Source organism: Phoca vitulina, unplaced genomic scaffold, assembly GCF_004348235.1.
Source record: "Phoca vitulina isolate PV1807 unplaced genomic scaffold, GSC_HSeal_1.0 scaffold35, whole genome shotgun sequence".
NCBI classification, from domain to species: domain Eukaryota; kingdom Metazoa; phylum Chordata; class Mammalia; order Carnivora; family Phocidae; genus Phoca; species Phoca vitulina.
Window position 1 is genome coordinate 9868037 of NW_022589738.1, and position 16972 is coordinate 9885008.

At 33.4% G+C, this 16972-nt stretch overlaps 1 protein-coding gene across 1 annotated transcript in view; it reads left to right on the forward strand.

The window, feature by feature from the left end:
- Nucleotides 1-16972, forward strand: part of CFAP47 (cilia and flagella associated protein 47) — a 453685-nt gene that overhangs the window by 399533 nt on the left and 37180 nt on the right. The window contains exon 57 of the mRNA XM_032426488.1: nt 481-579. Coding sequence (XP_032282379.1) covers nt 481-579 — 99 coding nt within the window. The remainder of the gene's footprint in view (nt 1-480; nt 580-16972) is intronic.

Here is a 16972-nt window from a genome sequence, read left to right on the forward strand (position 1 = left end):
ACTTAAAATTATAAATGCCTATGCTGACAGAGATTTTTGTCTTTTATACATGGTAGCACTAAAGGCAAGTACTTGTTATGTAGCCAGTACGTTTTAGGTAATTGATTGATTTTGTATTTATTGGTTTAAATTATTGTCAATGCATATACATTTAAACATGTAAGTATTAATTATTAGAATCCATTTTTAGACAGTGGGCTTAAACAGACTCTCAATAATATCTGTTACTTGAGTAGTTTACATTAAGTTCTAAGAATGTATGAGTTGATTTTATAATATTTTTAATATAGAGAAAACTTTTATAATATTGGATATGTTCTTCAAAAATGGGATTTAAATCTCATCTTAAAATATACTTTGAAAAATAATCATCTGAGAAATTTTCCATTAGAGGAGAGTTTGATTCTATTTCAATCTCCACTGCTATTTTTCCTCTTGAATGTGACCTTGAGGAATAATATCTCTTTATATTTTTATTAGGTCAGGAAAAACCTAGGCATCTCATCTTTGACTGTTACTGGGATAGCTTCTTCCATGAGACTTCTGCCTTCAAGTTTAGTGGTCTGAGTCACACACAAGGTATGGATTTCAACTTTATATTCTGTCATTCTATATGCTTTTATATTTCAGAGATGATGAAATTATATGTCTCTTATCTTAATATATATTTAATAACAATTACACAATTAAATATTTGGACATGAATTTTAGTAAGTTGATAGAAAAACATGGATAGTATAATCTTTATATATATTCATTATATCTTTACTGTTTTTCATTCCATAGCACATAAATACAACTTGTAAAATATTTTGTCTTTGAGATTTCGAATGTTCGAAAGTCATTTTGACCACTTAATACTTAAGTGTGTGAGGGGCGCCTGGCTGGCTCAGTCAGTAGAATGTGCAACTCTTGATCTCTGGATTGTGAGTTTGAGCCCTACATTGGGTGTGGAGATTACTTAAACATAAAATCTTTCAAAAAAATAAGTGTGTGAGTCTAAGAAGATTTTGGAAAATTAAAAATAAATATGCTAAAGCTATTCATAATCATGAAAAATAATTGCATCTTCACAAAGCTAATGATTCCCTGAAAATTTATTAGAGGGTGTACATCAATTTGTACTATGTATTAATCATCCCACCTGCACATTGATGAATAGGAGAAAATCTAAGGCATAAGAAATAATGAAGTTGCTTAAAAATCTAAAACTCAAAAAATATTAATTTGCTTAAAATAATATTTTAATTACATTAAATTAGTCATAATAGTTATGGTAAACATGATAAAATATGAATTATCTTAACATAATACAAAAATACTAACTGGAATTGGCAACAACTATTAACATCCCAATACAAATGGGTTCATGACTTTATTCTATTTATTGTACTATTTCTATCAGCATCCTAAATCTCATTTTTTTATTTCATTTGATACAACTCCATAGTGTAGGTGTTATTATTACTCTTATTGAATCAAGGAGATTGCAATTCAGAAAAATTAACTTACATAAAATCAAAACAGTTGCTTAATGGCAAAGCTAAACCTCCTTGTGTATGACTTTAAAGTCTTTGTTTTCAATTTCTTTGTAACACATTAAAAAGAGTGTAAACAGCAGTTCTCAAAGAGTAAGTTGCAGATGGCCAAAGAATGATTGAAAATATGTTCATAGTCACTAATATTCAAAAAGATGTTGATTTAAATGATAGCCATGTAAGTTTTCTTTTTCCTTTTTTGTCTTTATTTTTTTTATTCCTTGAAACCATGGTGAAATTTGAACAAGTACTGCTTTGGGGAATGTAAATCACAACATAGCTTCTGAAAAGCACTTTGTATAATGTATATAAAGAAACTTAGAAATTATCACTCTTTTGACCCAGTAGTTGCAATTCTGCTGAGATCTTTTTTTTTTTTAAGATTTATTTATTTATTTTATAGGCAGGCAGAGGGAGAGGGAGAGAGAGTCTTAAGCCGACTCCACGCTGAGCACAGAGCCCAACGTGGGGCTCAGTCTCATGACCCTGAGATCATGACCTAAGCCAAAACCAAGAGTCCGACCCTTAACTGACTGAGCCACCCAAGCGCCTCTCTGCTGAGAGCATTTAAAGAACGAATCAAAATATTGCACTGTTTATAACAGCAAAAAGTTGGAAACCACCTGAATGCCAAATAACAACCTTATTATATTTGTATTAATTATTTACATGTGTGCTTATATTTTAATTTTACTTACCCATTGAGTATATGAGACACTTTCTTTCTTAAAAATTTTTTCCATTGGTTCTACACTTTCAGTCTTTCCACATTATGAAATCCATAAAAAATTCACCTACATTTTCTTTTTCTTCTTCTTTGTAATGGAGAAGGAGTTACACGTAAATAGGCAGCTTTTTCATTTACTCCTTTAATTCATCTAGGTTTTGCTTTTTTGCTATGTAATTATAATCTAATTTGATTCCCCTCATTTAATTAGCAAGTTTCCCATCTTTTCATTTGATAATAATAATCATTCTGTAGCTATTTATTTTTTGCAGCCTGTATTCAGATCATATTCTGTTACGTGTCTGTATATTTCAGGTCTTGTTCTAGTGCCATGCAGTTTAAATCCTACAATTTTATGTTTTCTTATTCTATTTCTTTCTTTTTATGATCTCTTAAATAATTTATTTCTGGGGCGCCTGGGTGGTTCAGTCAGTTAAGCATTCGACTCTTGGTTTCAGCTCAGGTCATGACCTCAGGGTCGTGAGATCGAGCCCTGCATCAGCTCTGCGCTCAGCGTGGAGTCTGCTTCAGATCTCTCCCTCTTCCTCTGCCCCTCCCGCTTGTGTGCACTCTCTCTCTCTCAAATAAATGAATAAATCTTTTTTAAAAATGAATTAAAAACATAGTTTATTTCCTTTTATCACCTATTTATCCTTGTAGAAAAAATTTAGAATAACTTTGTCAAGTTTCAAAGAAGTCCCAATAAACATTTGATCGCAATTACATTAAACCTATAGACAAATTTGGGGAGAACATCTTTGCAATAATCTTCTTCTCCAGGAAGATTATTTCCTTGTTATTTTCAAGCATAGTGTTCATAAGTGTCAATAAAGTTCATTTTTTGCATAGTAAAAACATAAAGCTTCCAGTACCCGTACTTTTATTTAAATAATCCAAATAATGGGTGAAAGGGGCCAGAACGTAAAAAAATAAATACATAAATAAAAATAAAATGCCAGGGAATTGCCTCCTCTAAACATGGAGTTGTGTATGGGAATTATGGAAATTGTTTCTTTTACCAAAGTCAACTGCATTAGTTTACAAACCTTTTATCTTTGTCTGTTAATTTTGAACTGCTCATATATTGAAATGAATTTCCTTGTGGTTTTTTTTTGATTCCTAGTTCTTTATTCTTCAAGTGATTTCTAATATAGTTTCAAATTTAAATAAATGAGTAATCCAGTTAGTAATTATATATAATGTAATTTCTATGCAACACAGACCAACATTGTGTGTTCCAATTTTAAATTTTCTAATTTGAAAAAAAAGAGAGATTCTGAAAGTACTTTCTTAATTATAATTTATATTGTTCTAATTGTCTTCACATCATTTTCAAATTTAATCTAATGTTCTCCTGCATTCCATATTGATTTCTCTAGTGTCTTCTGTGACTTGTTTTTTCAATAAACAATGCACATCCTGCCTGTGTGGTGGGTTGACAGTTCAAGATGTGCTCCCTGCTGCTCTATATAATAAAATCTCCAAAGGGGATTATTTTCTCTAGAAGCTTTCTCTAGAAACTTCTTGTTTGCTCTGGTGTTCTTATGTGGTATTAGTGTCAGGGGTGTTCCTGATGATTTGGGGCACATAAACATTAAAGGTACAACCGAAATGGGTGCTCTGTTTCTTATATTGCTATGGGCATTTTTAGAGACTTTGGGGTTCATTGGCCTTACTGTAAAAATTACCTGTAGGTATAATCTCACATGCCATGTAAAGCATTTATAACCTTAAAACTCTTTCCACCTCTGCATGGAACATTTCCTTGGTGAATACTTGAGAACTATAAAGATTGTCTTATTCTTGACCAGCATTTACCTAAGTGTGTAGAGTGAAATGCTAATTTCAAGAGACAGAAATAGGTATGATATGAGAAAAAAAAAAAAAACTAAGTTCTATGATTAAATAAATTTGGGAAATACCTAGGGTTTCCTAGGACTTTTTTTTTTTTCTAATGCTGTCTATATTTCCATATAGAGGAAATAACATGTTTTTGGAATGTATATCTGGCTAAGAAATGTACTTTTGTAAATATTGCTCTCAGATGAACTGAGTTAGCAGAGAGGTTCTAAACTCCTACCCTCCAGTCTGCTATATCCTGTGACATTGCATTCAATCAATTCAGGGAATGGCTCAGCATTAAAGGGAGACCAACTGACAGCTGCTAAGACTAGTGTTTCTCAATGTGAATGCCGCTGCTTCATTTCATGCTCAGCTCTTCTAGGCATCCTCCCAGTCTCAACCCAACTTCAGCAACATTTTGGTCTATATGTGACAAAAGGACAAAGATAAAAATAATTTCTGCAAACATTCTCGTATTCTTTCTGAAATTTAAGTTCCTTTGTATTTACAAACTCCTCTAATAAAATTGCATCTCTATGTATGAAGATACCGACTGCGACTAGAATTCTAGCCATTGACATTGTTCTTTCACATTGAAAAGGACCTTCACATCCATTTTATTCCTCTACAGAAATTTTTTTTTCCTAGAATTTTTCTTCCTTCGAATGAGTTCCATGCTATGGTGTAGATAGCTCAATATTTCATTTTGTTTTTAATAAGTTCACTGTCCTTTTTGTTATCTTTCTCTCAAAATTGGTGACAGGAACTAGACAGGAGGGGGGAACAAGGGGGTCTTCCTGTCAGTGAAGAATGTTAACCTGCCAGGCTTTCATTTTGAAGCTCATTCTTATCTACACATCTAATTAGGTTGAGTAACCAAGAATGAGATAAGAGTAGAGGTGAATTGTGATCGCAGAAGACATCCTGCTACAAAGCTGATACATTTATAAGACTTGAAGTGTTCTTTTTCTCCCTCACCAGGAAGTAATCAAATGTCACTGAAGCAAAATCAAGATTAAACCCTTGAGAAAAAAAAATCTTAGCTGTAACATTTTCCTGGGTCCTCTGACTGTGACATTTTAAAAAACAGGGCCGGCCGTGGGGAGAGGTTAGTTTTTTCTTATATCATATTGTAGCTCTAGAGAATAAGTTGCTACTTCCTAGGACCCTAGGAAGAGATCCAAGCTACAGGGACTGGCATTAGACTTGTAGTCCGAGAATCTGCTGTGTTCTAGTTTTGACTGTAACCTTAGCTTGAGCTAGTTTCTGTATTCTCTAGATTCTAATCTGGCATCATAAAAAATGAAAATCGGTTTTACTGAATAGGATATTTTTTGAAGAACAAATGCAATTGTTTATGTGAAGAAATTTCTAAACACTAAAATTACAAGTATTGGTTATTAGAATTATTTGTATAGGTGAAAATAGGTTACACAAACACAAAGATGGATTCCTGGTTTCTTCAGTTTTATAAGAAACAAGACTAGTATATTGCTGATATGTACCCAGAAATATATTTCTGAAAAATGCGTTAAGAAATAAATAATAAGTTTTTTTTCTTCTGAAATCCATTTGTTTTCTGGGTGAACAATTGCTAAACAAATGCTTTTAATTTTCATCAATTACTCATTGACGAAAGTCTTGTTACCTTAGGTGAATATTAGTTTTCTAGAATACTAGTTTTTCTACAAAAGAATTTCTTACAGAGCAGTAGATATCTATTTCTATATTTGTATCTATATTTTTAAAATTATCCATCTTTGTTCTTCCTTTTGATATTCCTAATCCTTTATGTGTTCTACTTTTATTCAACATTTTCATTAAAAAATATCACCGGGGAGCCTGGGTGGCTCAGTCGTTAAGTGGCTGCCTTCCGCTCAGGTCATGATCTCAGGGTCCTGGGATCGAGCCCCACATTGGGCTCCCTGCTCCACCGGGAGCCTGCTTCTCCCTCTCCCACTCCCCCTGCTTGTGTTCCCTCTCTCGCTGTGTCTCTCTCTCTGTCAAATAAATAAATAAAATCTTAAAAAAAAACCCCACCAAATTTCAGTTATTCATATACCACCTTCACAAATTTTGGCATGTCACCTATATAATAATTTACTTAATGGTATTTGAATGGAAAACAATGTCACTTGCCATGAGCAATAGCAATGTACTCTGTGCAAGGAACTATTTCAAACACTATACAAATATTAAAGGATTTAGTCCTCACAATAACCCTATGAGCTAGATTGTATTAATACCCTTCTGTTAGATGAATATACTGAGACATGTAGGAGTTAGGTCCAAGATCACACCCACAGTATATGCTGGAGCTTGGGTTTGAATGTAGGGCTTGAGCTCTTACTCAACTACACAATACTATTCTAAGTAGAAGACAGCTGTAAAACATCTATCAATAAATAATGAAACAAAAATTTTAAATATCTGTCCAAGTTTCACTCAGAACCGTCTGAAGTATCATTGTTGCAGAACAGTTTTCCTGGGAAGCAGTCTCTGAGAAGGAGATTAGTGTGCAGGAAGTTTATTAGGGAGTGCTCTCAGGATCAACACCCCTGGGGAAGAAGAGAATGAAGCAAGACTGAACAGAGGGAGAAGGTGGAGACAGAGGTGTTGGCTCATACCATGGCAAGCATTGAAACTAGGCTAGCACTTCAGATTTGCCCCAATTTGGAATGAGGAGGCCACGATTTTATATCTCCATCTCCTTCTCCCCCCCCCCCCCCCCGCTACCTACATCAATCTATCATTAAATGCGTCTGCCCCAGGAAAGGAGTTTGACTTTGGTCAGGTGACTCTACAGCTAAAGGCACTCCTCCCAGAGCGCTGATATCTAGCTACCATATACTGGCCATAGTCTTGGTAGCTTGGGGCGTAAAGTCATGAAGATATATTTCTCTTTTTTACTAGAAGCATTATTGTTCACTTTTCCTGATACATATCTCAATAACTTTAAATATGGTGAGGTGGGAGTCAAGGTTCATTTTATTCATTATGTATACCAAATTGCCCTAGCACCATTTATAGAAAAGGCCATCCTTTCCTTCATTGAATTGCATGACACTTTTCTCTCAAATCCAGTGACAGTATGTATGTGGGTCTATTTCTGGACTTTCTATTCAGTTCCAGTTGTCTAGTCATCCATCCTTGCACCAATACCATACTGCCTTAACTGCTGTAGCTCTATGGCAAGTCTTGATATGTGGTAACATAAATCCTTCCAATTTTCCCTGCCCTTCAATATTTTCTTTGTTATTCTAAATCCTTTGTACTTTTATAAGAATTTTAGAATCAGCTAGTTAACTTCCAAATACACACATGCCCCTGTTAGGATTTGTATTTGAATTATATTGAAATTATGCATCGATTTGGGGGTAACTGACATCTTAGAAATATTGAGTGATTGAGTCTTTTAAATCTAAGAATATGGTTCTCCCCTCCATCTATTTATCCAAATGGCTATTTCTTCAAGATTTATTTAAAAGCCCATTTTGTCTGTACCGATTTGATCTGCCAGCATTATCATAGACTACTACGCTGCCATGTGTACTTGGTTTCTTTCTGGGCTATCGCTACTATTCCCCTGATTTTTCTTTGAGAGCCAAAACTACACTGTTTTAATTAAAGAGGTTTTATAATGTGCTTTAATATGTGTTGAGGATAGCTCTCTCACATTGTTTTTCCTTTTCAGAGTTATACTGGCTATTCTTCCTTGTTTATGTATCCATATGACCTTTGTAATAAACTTGATTACCTCCAGAGAAAACCTGATAGAATATTTATTGGAATTCTTTTAAATTTGTCATTTAAATTTTAACTTTATACATGTAGGGAAAAATGACATTTCTGTGATTCTGAATCTTTGTATCAATGTCCATTTTGTGTATTTTCAGTAGTTCATCAACCTCATGTCTTCAGAAATTTTTTTTTATGTATTTTATGTATTTTTCATATATTTTGCTTTTGTCTAATCATGCTCAAAACCATTTTGGATTACCTTTTAAAAATAGCAAGAGTATTAACAATATATCTCATTTTTTGTGATATTAGAGCAACAGTAAATACACAATTTGTTGTCACATAATATAAGCTACTTTTATGTTTATTTATACTTAATACCTTATTACTGATTTTAAATGCAACAGCTCACTATTTCTTTGCTCTTATTGCTTCTTAGAAAACACAAAGGCTTTACTTAAAACAATAACAGTATTCTTTGTTCAAGAATAGAAAATCTTTAATAATTTTCATGAGAAAGATTAATATAACTAAAAATATTATTACATAATGACTGTTATATCACTTTTGTACTCTTGGTATTCCCTGACACAGTGGTAAAAGGATTAGCATACTATTCAAAACATTTTACACAATGTTAAATAATCTCTGTAAGGGCTAATTAAATTTTATCTTTAATTTAAAGAAAAGATTTAGAGCCTCAGTTTAGGTTGTTGTCATTGGAGTAATCACAGTAATAGGAAATCCTGACTTCTGGTTACATAAATATTCCTGGCAGAAAAACACATAGGGAAGATACCTTTAACCATGTTGCTTTGCTCCAGTTAAATTTACTTCTTTTTCTTTAAAACATCAGGCCTTTATTTTCTCACATAATTTCCTACAGATAAATAAAACTAACCAGATATAATTTTAGTTAGTGTCATTTTCATGTAACTTTAAAAATTTTCAGTTTTCTATTTTAGCTTTATTTAAACATAGATATATAGGCAGACAGATAGATAAATGTTAGGTCCCATCCCTCTTTCTTCTTTGAGAATTAATGCCTCTGTTGTCAACATGAAGCCATTCAGTTGGCCAATACAAGAAGTTCTTTGGGTTCCAGGAAGCAGAACTTGCAGATCTAATATTGCTCTTTGCACTTGGCTTTTTGTAAATTGTATTTGCATAACTTTTGCTCATTTTAAATGATACTAGGTTGTTTTTACCTCTACCATTAATTTGTAAAACTTTTTCATATTATCCATTGAAAACCATTTTTGATATCTCCCTGAGAGAGATTTCTTCCCATCTATTATTTGTTTATTGTCTTCAAATTATAGAATTTTTCCCATAATTTTTTTTTTTTTGCAATTTTATGATAGAATCATCCTGTCTTTATATCCTCTGGGTCACCTGTCTTGGTTAGAAAGATTTTTCTTCTTCAAACAATGTGAAAATAGACTACTAAGCTTTTTTCAAGACTTTTAAAGTTTTAAAAAATATTTACATATGCAGTTCATCTGGATTCATCTTTGTATTTGGTGTGCAAAATTTTCCATTTGTTTTTCATTTAGCCAGATAGCAAGTTGTGATTTTTATCATTTGTGAAATAAACCAGCTCTTCCACTGAATGGAAACATCATTAATGTAATTAATATATAAATATATTAATATATAAATAATACATTGTTAATTATATAATCAATAATAATTTATAATTTGATTTATATGAAAATATATTATTATATAATATAGTGATGCATAATTGAATATACTGTTTAGTACCTTCAATATTATAAATATATATTAATATATTAATTAATTGATGGATGTGTTAATAAGATAATATCTTCATACACACATACTCTACAATTGATTTATGGTCATTTTCTAGGTTGTTTCATTAATTAACTAGTCTATAACTAGCTGGTATCTTTTTTGTGATTTAAAAAATTTTAATTCCAATAAGGTTAACATACAGTATTATATTAGTTTCAGGTGTGTAATATAGTGATTCAAAACTCTATACATTACTCAGTGCTCATCATGATAAGTGTACTCTTAATCCCATTCACCTATTTTACCCATCCCCGCACCTACCTCTCCTCTGGTAACTGTCAGTCTGTTCTCCATCATTAAGAGCCTGAATTTTTGTTTGTCTCTTTTTTGATTTGTTCGTTTGTTTTGTTTCTTAAATTCTACATGCAAGTGAAATCATATGGTATTTGTCTTTCTCTAACTTATTTCACTTAGCATAAAACTTTCTCGTTCCAAGTTGCAAGAGACAGACCCTACATGAGGTATACTACAAAGGGAAGACCTACAGCTGAGAGTGGAACAGACATTAAGAAAAGCCCTTTGGCAAACTAGCCCCAACACTAAACAAAATTATACCACTCCCAACTAAAAAAATATGAAACATACAAACAAGAGGAGAATAACATTCTCTCAAGAGAAAAATCAGTTATTAGGACCAAAGTGGGACATGGCACAGATGCTCAAACTTTCTGATAGGGCATTCAAATTACTCTCTTTAAGCTTCGAATGGAAAAGCTAGACAAAGTAACAGATTAGATTAATTTAAGCAATGAGATGGAAATTATAACAAAAGAATCAAACCAAATGCTCAAAATGAAAACACAGAAAAAGTATAAATAATATCTTTGATGGACTTATCAATAGATTTGACACAGGCAAGGGAAAAAAATGGCATGATCTTTAAATTAGGTTGGTAGAAATTACACTGATGTAAGATAAAAAGAAAATGAGGCAGAAAAACAGAGAGCATTGAAGAGTTACAGAACAGTATCAAGCAGTCTCACATATTTGTAATGGCAGTTCCAGGAGGCAGAAAGATAGAACACCACAGATGGAAAGAAGAAATATTTGAGAAGATAATAACTGAGGTGTTTTGTTTTTTTAGAAAACCTAGGCAAATGATATTTGAACTGCAGAAAGCAAGCAACAAAAAGAAACTGTTGAAGGTAGCCAGATTTTTTTAATCTTTTTATTATTTTATTTACTTTTTTTTAAGTAGGCTCCACACCCAGTGTGGAGCCCAACATGGGGCTCGAACTCACAACCCCAAGATCAAGATCTGAGCTGAGATCAAGAGTCAGACGCTCAACGACTGAGTCACCCAGGCACCCCAAGTAGCCAGGTTTTTTAAAAAGTCACATTACATACAGAGGAATAAAGACTTCTCTTCAGACTCAAGAATATTCTTTATTTCCCACAGGGGCTGCTTCCCATGTGTGGACAGCACCCATGACTGTCTTTTCTGTGATCTTTACCCAATAAACATGTGGTGAACTCCTTAAAGAAAAAAAAAAAGGCTTCTCTTCATAAACCATGCAAGCTAGGTGGTAATAGAGTGACATTGGTAGTGATGCAAGAAAAAAAGTACTGTCAATCCATAATGCTGTACCCCCAAAATACTCTTTACAATGTAGAATTAAGGACTTCTTCAAGTCAGTATACAAAACCCAATTACATTTCTGTATACTAGCAATAGACAATTCGAGTGTGAGGTTAAAAATGTCATTTACGACAACAACAAAAAACCCTGAAATTCATAGGTATATATCTAACAAAATATGTACAGTATCTTTATACCAAATAGTAGAAAACACTGATGGAAGAAATCCAATAGACCTAAATAGATAGAGATGCATCATCCTCATCGACTAAAAACCCAATATAGTTAAAATGTCAATGCTCTCCAATTTGATATATAGATCCAGTGCATTTCCAATCTATTTCTCATGAGACTATTTTTGCAGATATTGATAAGCTGATTCTAAAATATATACGAAAAGACAAAAGAAGTAGAATTTCCAAAAAAAAAAAAAATAAGGAAGAATGAAATTGGAAGGCTTACACTAACAGATTTTAAGATGTACAGGCTTACCTTGGAGATATTGCAGGTTTGATTCCAAACCCCTGCAGTAAAGCGAATATTGCAGTAAAATGAATCAAATGAATTTTTTGGTTTCCTAGTGCATATAGAAGTTATGTTTATACTATGCTGTAGTCTATTAAGTGTACAATAGCATTATCTCTAAAAAAGCAATGTACATATCTTAATTAAAAATACTTTATCACTAAAAAATGCTAACCATCATTTGAACTTTCAGTGAGTCAGAATCACAAACCTTCAACTTGTAAAAAAAAAAAAAAAAGCATTATCTGAGAAGCTTAATAAAGCAAAGCACGAGAAAATGAGGTATGCCTGTACCTAAAATCTACATTATTTTGTATTGACTAAACAGACATACAGACAATTTGTCCTGACCAAAGATGGGCATGAAGATCAAATGAACAGGAGAAAAAAACCCAGATTTAGACCCACACAAATATAGTCAACTGAATGTTTTGGGGTCTGAAGAAATACTAAACACATAATTGATACAAGCAAGGTCCACTGATAGGTGATCAAATTCTATGGGGAAAGTTCAAAGAGAAGGAATATTTGCATAATCCCAAAGTATTTCCACAAGATGTATATTAAATACTAAGAGAAAATATTGACTTACATTGAAGAACCTGGCAGATACAACCTCAACCAAATAATAAAGATTAACATGACCAATAATAAACTAAATCCATATCATGTATCCCCCGATAAATGAACACAGAGAAGAAGAAATCATCTCTCTGGTATTATTCCCCAAAATATATACCCTCAATCTTATGAGAAAACATCAGACAAATTCATACTGAAGGGCATTCTATAAAATAACTTACCAGTACATTTTGAAAGTATCATAAAAGATCATAAAAGACAAGGAAGGGCTGAGTCACAGACTGAAGGATATTCAAGGGACATGCCATCTAAATGCCATGCAGAATCTTGGCTTGGATCATGTGATATAAAATAACATTAGTAGAATAGTTAATAATATCTGAATAAAGTATATAGGCTAGTTAATCATATTGTACCAATGTTACCTTCTTAGTTTTGATAATTCTACATTTTCAAATAAATGGTTATTTTTAAAATCTGTTAGAAAATATTATCTCTGGAATTATTCCAAACACCAGCTGTTTTTTAATTTTATTATTAAAAATCCATAGCATGTTTTATAATTTCTGTAAGACTATGTGAGTCTTTCTTTGTGTAAGGTAAATTTAGAATGGCAATGTGATGATAAATTGAGTTTTGGTTGCTACTATACAAGAAGTAGAACAAGGAGGATTCCAATGCTAGCTGGTTAGTTTATGTTAAATCCTTAAAAAAATTATTGATATATCATTGAAATCATGTAGAATGCATGATTACAATTCAAACATGAATAGTAATAAATGCATGGATAGATTAAGAGCAAGTTCTAACACTTTAAGCTAGTTTTACAAATCTGCCTTGATGTATGATGGGGTTACGTCCCAACAGAGCCATTTTAAGTTGAAAATATCATAAGTTGAAAATGCATTTTATACACCTAGCCTACTGAACATCAAAGCACAGCCTAGTCTACATTAAACCTGCTCAGAACATTTACAGTTGGGCAAAATTATCTAAGACAAAGCCTATTTTATAATAAGCTTTGGAATATCTCATGGAATTTGTTGAATACTGTAGTGAAAGTGAAAAACAGAATGGTTTTAAGTGTATTGGTTGTTTACCCTCATGATCAGGTGGCTGACTGGGAGCTGGGGCTCGCTGCCACTGCCCAGCGTAATGAGAGAGTATCATACAGCATATCACTACCCCAGGAAAATATCAAAATTCAGAATTCAAAGTACAATTTCTACTGAATGTGTATTGCTTTTGCACTATCGTAAGGGACTGCCTGTATTGTTAAACTCTCAGATCTTGGAAAATATGTAATAATTTTGTTCTTTGTTTTCTACAAGGCATTGGGTAAATTCCATCATGAGATCCTTGGGATACAGATATGTGCATTCTAGTGTATTGAACATTTATATCCAAAACTTCTGATAAATGGTCGTTTACTCTGTCATTATGTTCACTCCCTTCCTTATGCTTTCAGCTCCCTTGTTTATCTTCCTTCTTCTATTCACTAAGTAAACCCACAACCATGGTGAATTAGTAACAACCTCATAATCTCAATGCTTTATAACCAGAAACATTCATTTTTCTTGCTTGTGAATCTTTTGACTAGCTGGGTAGCCCTTCTTGAGCTTTTGTATCAGTTTCAGAACTGTTACATATGTTTATTCATTCTGGGACATACCTAGCACATGTTCTTCTCATTGTGTCTGGAAGAACAAGAGGGCAAGTGAGTTCTAAGGCCTCAACTTGGATACTATCACCTATACCCACATTCTATTGGTCAAATCAAGTCATACTTAGTATCAATGGAGATGGGAAATATATATGCTACCTTAACATGGGAAATGTCAAAGTCAAATCACAATCAAACCATGACCATGATTATATAATTATAATAAAGAGGAGTGAAGTATGAGGAAAAGTGGTCCAGTCTACTATACCAGACACAAACCAACTCTCTGTCCTTTCTACACTTGCATGCACATAGCTGAGTATGGCTGGGAGACAAAGAAAAAGAAACAAAGCAAAACAAAACAGAAAAACCTCTGACTTTCATTACTATGGCCAAATGGTTTGTAATCCTGTCACAAACCAGCCCCTCCACTTGAATCCCAGATTTCACCTCTTCTGATTTATTCAACAGCCTTGCCGCCCAGTTATACCTCCTCTTACCTATATCTACAGTGTTTGCATTGACTGGATGATTCTCAGCATAATATCAATATATATTAAATTAACACCTTGATCTGATGGCCCCTGCAGCCCCCAACCCATTTCTCTCTTTTTCCTTGAGGAAAAAGTCCTGGAAAAATTTGTCTATCCTCACTGTCTCTGCTTCTTTATCTCTATCATCAATTCTCTTATTCACTTCAGTGGGAATTTAATCTTGACAACTCAACTAAAATTACTTTTGTCAAGGAAATCATGACTTTCATGTTGCAGAATCTACAGGTCAATGCTATGTCCTTATCTTTATTTCTCAGTAGTATTTGACATAGTTGACTTTTCTTTCCTTGAAATGTTGTATTAACTTGACTTTTGGTTTTCCTCCTATGTCATTGTTCAGCCCTTGTGAGTCATCTTTTCTCTCTTTTATCTGCTATCAGAACTCGAGATGTTGGCTTGATTTGAGGTTCAGTCCTGTCTCTTTTCCAGTTATATTATCTTCCTGGTCATTTCTTTGAGGCTTGTGGATCCTGTCTATTCATCATGAACTCCTAATTTATATCTCCAACTCCAGAATTTCTCTTGAGTTTCAACTGCTTATTTGCTTCTTCACATGGGTATCTAGTAGGTATCTCTTAATATTACTCTTGATATACCCGTCTCCTTACTCTCATGCTAATTTCTTCCACAAAGATTTCTCCATCTCACTTAATGGCACCATTATTTATCTAGTTCATCTTGCCAATCACCTAGGAGTAATACTTGATTCCTTTTTGTTCTCAGTGCAAATTCCTAGCCCATTAGTGAATACTGATCAAAAAGCCATAAATATATATCTCATTTCTGGCCCCTTTTTACCACCTCCATCATTTTTACCCTAGTCTGTACCACCTGAACTGCTACAATTGCTTCTTTTATTTCTGTCCTGCTCCCTAAATTCTGATATCCACACAGAAGACAGAGTGCTCTGTTGTAAAAACATAAATTGAGTCATATCACTATGCTTTTTTAAACCTCCCTATGTTATCCAGTTCAGCTTTAGGAGGTGAGGTCAGAAAGGCCTCACATCATCTGGTCCATGCTTTTTCTTTTTTTTTTCCTGACCTCACCTTCTCTAATTTCTCCCACCCTTCACTGAGCTGCTGCAGCATCCCGAGCCAATTCCTATTTAAGTGTTTAAGTTGCTCACCCTTCTGCTTGGAACACTCTTATCCCAACTTCTTGTTTACCTTCCTCTAAATCCTTTAAATGCCTCTACTCAGTGTCACTTCTTTAGAGAAATTTTCCTTGAGAGCAGTCTTCATTAATTCTCTCTTCCTAAATAATTAACTTAAAACCTATTGTGTAGTTATCTACCTATTTACTCCTCTTCTTTTCTCCACTTTCTATTAAGTTCCACAGCACAAACAATATTTTCTCTCATTTCCTATGGTATTTCCGGTAACTAAAACAGTTCCTTGCTCAACTCCTTCCCATACTAATATTTATTGAGAGCTACAATATGCTAAGATCCTGTTCTAAATTCTGTAGATACAGCAGGGAGCTAAATAGGCAAATATCTCTGCCCTACTGGGATTTACATGCTAGTAGGAAAAGACAGACAATAATCAAATAGGATGGGGAAAGAAAATGGGTACAGGAGGGGGATAAGGAAAGTCATGGCGTTGGAGGTGCAGTTTTGAAGAGGGTGGCCAGAAAAGCCCTTACTGAAGGGACAACATGAATGAATGAATTAGCCAGCAGAGATGGCTATAATAAATGGCTGATAGAGTCTCATCTGAGTCCATACCATCTATGTCTTGTGTAAAAACAGAGAATATTCAGCAAATTGATGTATCACAAAAAGCAGGAAGAGAAAGCCAATATGCTAGAATGCTAAATGGATATTTATTCTCAGTATTCTGTAATGTTTGGCTGAAGTCTTCAAGACAAAGTATTAAGGAAATAATAGAATGTCTGACATGCGAGTGCAAAGCATCAGTAACATAAATTGAATATTGTGGTGTTCGGCTTGGGAGCACATTTTTGGTTTTTGTCTTACTTAATTCTTGATAACATACTTTGTAGTCAGGTTATCTAAAAATTTAAAATAAGTTTGAGCCATAATAGTAAAATTGCTTTTTGCAGGTGTAAGAATATAGGTAATTGTTCCAAATTGCTTTGCACTAATTAGATCTTACCTGGATAATTTGGGTCAATTAAACATGAAATATTAAGATACTGGAAAATAAAATGCCTCTTTGCATGGATATTGAGGGATGAAGGGTCTTTTGTTATATCTTAGGAAATGGCAGTAAATACCTGATAAATGGCTAGACAACTCTACTTATAACCAAAATCTCCAATGAGACATATTGATTGAAATTACATTGATACTGAAGAAACTACACGTAGTTATATTTGTTATAAAAGAGTGAAATCAGAAATTTGGAAAATCTTACATTACGAATAAGTCAACAT